This window comes from Ornithodoros turicata, unplaced genomic scaffold, assembly GCF_037126465.1.
Source record: "Ornithodoros turicata isolate Travis unplaced genomic scaffold, ASM3712646v1 Chromosome14, whole genome shotgun sequence".
NCBI lineage: Eukaryota > Metazoa > Arthropoda > Arachnida > Ixodida > Argasidae > Ornithodoros > Ornithodoros turicata.
In genome coordinates this window covers 887,766-891,873 of record NW_026999314.1, presented here as the reverse complement: position 1 = coordinate 891,873, position 4,108 = coordinate 887,766, and the positions used below count along the sequence as shown (strand labels likewise).

General features: G+C 51.4%; 1 protein-coding gene across 1 annotated transcript; it reads left to right on the top strand.

Annotated features, from left to right (window-relative positions):
* The first annotated feature begins 2,402 nt into the window (after positions 1 to 2,402).
* Positions 2,403 to 3,170, top strand: LOC135372384 (uncharacterized). The gene has a single exon (XM_064606007.1). The coding sequence runs from the start codon at positions 2,403 to 2,405 to the stop codon at positions 3,168 to 3,170; it is 768 nt and encodes a 255-aa protein (XP_064462077.1).
* The last annotated feature ends 938 nt before the right edge of the window (positions 3,171 to 4,108 follow it).

The following is a 4,108-nucleotide window of genomic DNA, read 5'->3' as shown; positions in this document are numbered from 1 at the left end:
CAAACAGAGGAGGGGGGGGGGGCAATACCCCTGTCCGCCAGTGCTTGAGCCAACTGTGACTCGCTCGTTGTCATAGGGGTACCAGGCTCGTCAGCCACTACCGCAAGGGAAGGACCGACTTCCGGCATAGCCGGACTTAGAAATACCTGCCCCGAAGTACTCGATGCTTCCCCAAGGGGTAAACACCTCTCGTCGCTTGATTGTGGAGCCGGCTTCGCCGGACTTAAGACACTTTGCTCCCTGATACTGCCACCCCCATCAGGAGAGCATGGAAGAAGTTCTGGAGTGGAACTAAGGACTGCAACCGCCGACTCGCAAGGCCCACCCGACGCGGCGCAAGCAGCCCCGGACGCGCCCGAGCCAGAGGGGTCTGCTTGGGATCTCAGCTTTCTTTTGCATTTAGTGTGGTGCGATGAGATGGTTTTACTTGAATTGGATGTTTTGTTCAAGCACACGCCACACTTCCAAATGAGCCTTGTATTGTGTGTAAGAAGGTAATGGCTCTCGAGTTTTGGTCGTGACGACACAGGAAGGTCACAAAAGTGCCAAGAAAGGCTGACTTCTGGTGGATAGACGGTGACCCATTCATGGGTCGCCATCCTCGAACAAAGGACAATACGCTCACACTCAGCGGCGCAGGTGTAGGTCCCCTGTGATATGAACAGGGAGACCCAAAAGAAGAAAGAACACAGGTTTCACCTGCACCAGGTCAAAAGGCCTGCGATCCCCACTTGGCCGGCTATGCAAGAAGCAGAGCCGTTACCACCCGGCACCACGAGGAGGTGGGGGAGCACTTGTGAAACACCGTCAAGAACACTTCGCAAAACACGGAAAAGAAGCAGCGAAAAAGGTGTGCCACGCCGGGCGAACACAAGAACAGAAAGAACACAATATATTCCCCTCGCCGTTACACCATACTTGTTTAATTTTCTCTTGAGATGCAGGATCCGAATGTGGAGAAAAGCGTCGAAGGAGTAGAATGCCGTTTATTTGGCTATAACTCTTCTTTCCCCAAATGGGGTGTATCGTCTGGCTCTGAGGCCGTTTTGGTTAGCCCTGCAGGGAAGACAGGGGACGGCGGTGTTGAGCCTTCTAACCTTTTCTTAATCTGCTCATCCATCAGTGAGTCGGCATCCGTCTCAGAACCTGACACCAAAGTGCGGCTGGAAACCTTGGCAGTAGGGGTGCCAGCAAACCTTCATGCAGAGCTTTCATCGGTATCTTTGTCTTGGTTTATCGCCAGGTTTCCCTCGGGCTATACCTTCTTGAAGAAACGGCTTAAGCAGATCAGGCCGCCGACTAGGACCTTAGCTGCCAACCAACCTATATCATTTTTCGTAAATCCCAGATCTTTCAAGGTCTGTCTTGCACTAGCACAGGTGCCAGCTCTTGCACCAAAGCACAGACCGTGCACTTCGACATTTTTGCCGGGGAAGGAGGCTTTCAGGCATGAGTATTTCTGTACTTTCCCTTGGTTCACTTCCTTCAGGGTCGATGCGTTGGCGTCCCAGGCAATGGCGACTTCCAGTATATTAACGTCATCGCCCTTTTTGATGATTATATCAGGCTTCAACCTGACTCCATCTTGAGAAGTTACCAGCTTCTCTTCTTCCATTTCTACCTCGGGATTGTACTTCTTGATCAGTCGTACGACCTGCTTCGCTATGAAATTATGTGTTTCCACCCTTGGTAAGTGGACCCTTTCACATTCTTGTAGTATGTGGAATGCTGTCTCTGGCTTCTCCTTGCAGAACCTGCACTCAATGCCTTTGGGATCTGTAGCATGTTTGTTAGATAGGGCCCTGGTAGGATATAAGTTGGTCCTTAGTCTGAGAGCTCGTATTCTGTCTCCATCGGCCATGCATCTGGAATCGTGGTATAACCATTGATTTCCAACAGGCACGGCGTCGGGAACTTGGCGCCCCCATCGCCCGGCAGCAGCCGCAGTAGCCCCCTCCTGCACTCACGGTTGGGTCGCCGCAGGAGGGAGACCCCCACGTATAGCTGTGCGTGGCTTTCCCGTGTCTGGGGAAAGGGGGATCCTGGCGGTTGAGTGGACCCGGAGGTTGTTTAGGACCCTTCGGGGCCCCTCCGGGAAAGCAACACACCGCTTTGGCCCCTGCTTCCCATAGTCGGGTGGTCCTGGAAGACCCGGCCGGGATTATTCAGCTAGTCGCCATCTCCCTTTTCATTACTTTCTCTTCCTTGGTCTCCTTCTTCTCTCCTTTCCTCCTTTCACCTTCTTCTTTGGCGGCAAGGGTCAACCTTGGGCAGTCTTTCACTCTCCAGAAGCTGCGCTTGGGTATAGTGTAGGCGTACCTGCTACTGCGTGAAACGCGGTCCCCTGGTTGGGCTCCGTGGTGGGCGGCAGGACCCTTGCATCGAATTGTATTGTCACCTTTATGGCTTCCTCTTCCTTAAAACCCCGAGATCGGAATCGGAAACCGTTCCGCACCGAGTACCAGCAAATTGATTTAAATACCTCAACACCCGAAACATGGTTTGCAAAGTTTCTCGTTGTCCACTCGAATGACGACACAAGACCACTGTCAAAGGTATCTCCTTTTGTAATAGCGAAAGCACTTGAACAGCTGATAGGTAAAGAATACAATGCCAAGAAACTGGGCTCTGGAGATATCCAAGTCCACGTTGAAAAGCGAGAGCAAAGCATTGCACTTCTTTCACTGACAAGCATCATTGGGATATCTGTCATAGTAAGTTCACACCGGAGTCTCAACATTGTTAAAGGAGTAATTTCTGAGAGCGACCTTCTTGACTGTTCGGAATCGGAACTTCAAGAAGGCTTACAACAGCACGGTGTGGTAGCTGTAAAGCGAATAGTCATGCGTAGGGATGGGAAAGAAATCCCAACAAAGCACATAATCCTTTGTTTCAAGCTACACAAGCTGCCAGACACAATCAAGGCCGGTTACCTCAGTTGCAATGTGAGGGCTTACATCCCCAATCCGAGTCGCTGTTACAAGTGCCAGCGGTTTGGCACGGTTCTCAGGTATGCCGTGGGCAGCCCGTCTGTGCTAAGTGCTCCGGCAAAGACCATTCGTCAGAGTCGTGCAGCAATGATTTTCAGTGTGCCAATTGCAAGGGTAACCACCCTGTTTACTCCAGATCATGTCCTTGTTGGAAGGAGGAGAAACAGATCCTCAAGCTGAAAACTGAGCAAAATATTACGTACAGTGCGGCAAAGGCACAATTGGCGTTCCAGAAGAAAGGAACCTTCTCTGATGCGGTGCGCAGCGGAGTGGCACCACTCAGACTATCGGTGGAGACCCAGACCTCTGGGGCTCCCCTCCACACTCCCCAACACCAGGGAGATGCAATGTTAACCTCAGAGGAGGTTGTTGCATCCCCTTCCGTTTGGGACGGGATTGCCATGGGCCTGTCCCAAAACACGAGTCAGAGCATGGATCTCGATGACGACGACTGCTGCTCTCAGAAGTCGTCTTCGAGTCTACCAAGTCTTTTCATGGGCAAGGAACAGAGAGGGAAAAAAGCTGGCCGAGGACGAGGAGGAAAAGCCAAGGAACAACAACAAAGGGTTCCTCCACCGAGAATACAAGCTCCTTAATCCCTCCGCGTTCATGGACAGTTGTTCCGCAAGGTCTTTACGCCTTAGAGTAGTCTTTCAGTCCATATTCTTTTTCCTCTTCTGTGCGTTTCTTATGGGTTCCCAGAGCATTATTCAGTGGAACTGCCGGGGTTTGCTGAAAAATCTTGATGATGTCCATGATTTGGCAGACAAACATCATGCTGTCTGTTTCTGTCTCCAAGAAACAAATTTGATTCCAGACACCCCTTTCCACCTCCGACGGTGGAACGTTTACCGTAAGGACCGAACAGACACGGCACGTGCTTCCGGAGGTGTGGCCATTCTCACGGCCAGAACACTTCCCACGAGAGACGTTCCACTTTCCACAAATCTTGAGGCCATTGCTGTACAGATCTGCACTGACCGTGTAGTGACGGTATGCTCTTTATACCTACCGCCATCAGTCAGGGTCGAACAGAGACAGCTTGAAGACCTTATTAATCAGCTCCCATCGCCTTTTCTACTACTGGGAGATTTCAATGCGCATCATTTGCTCTGGGG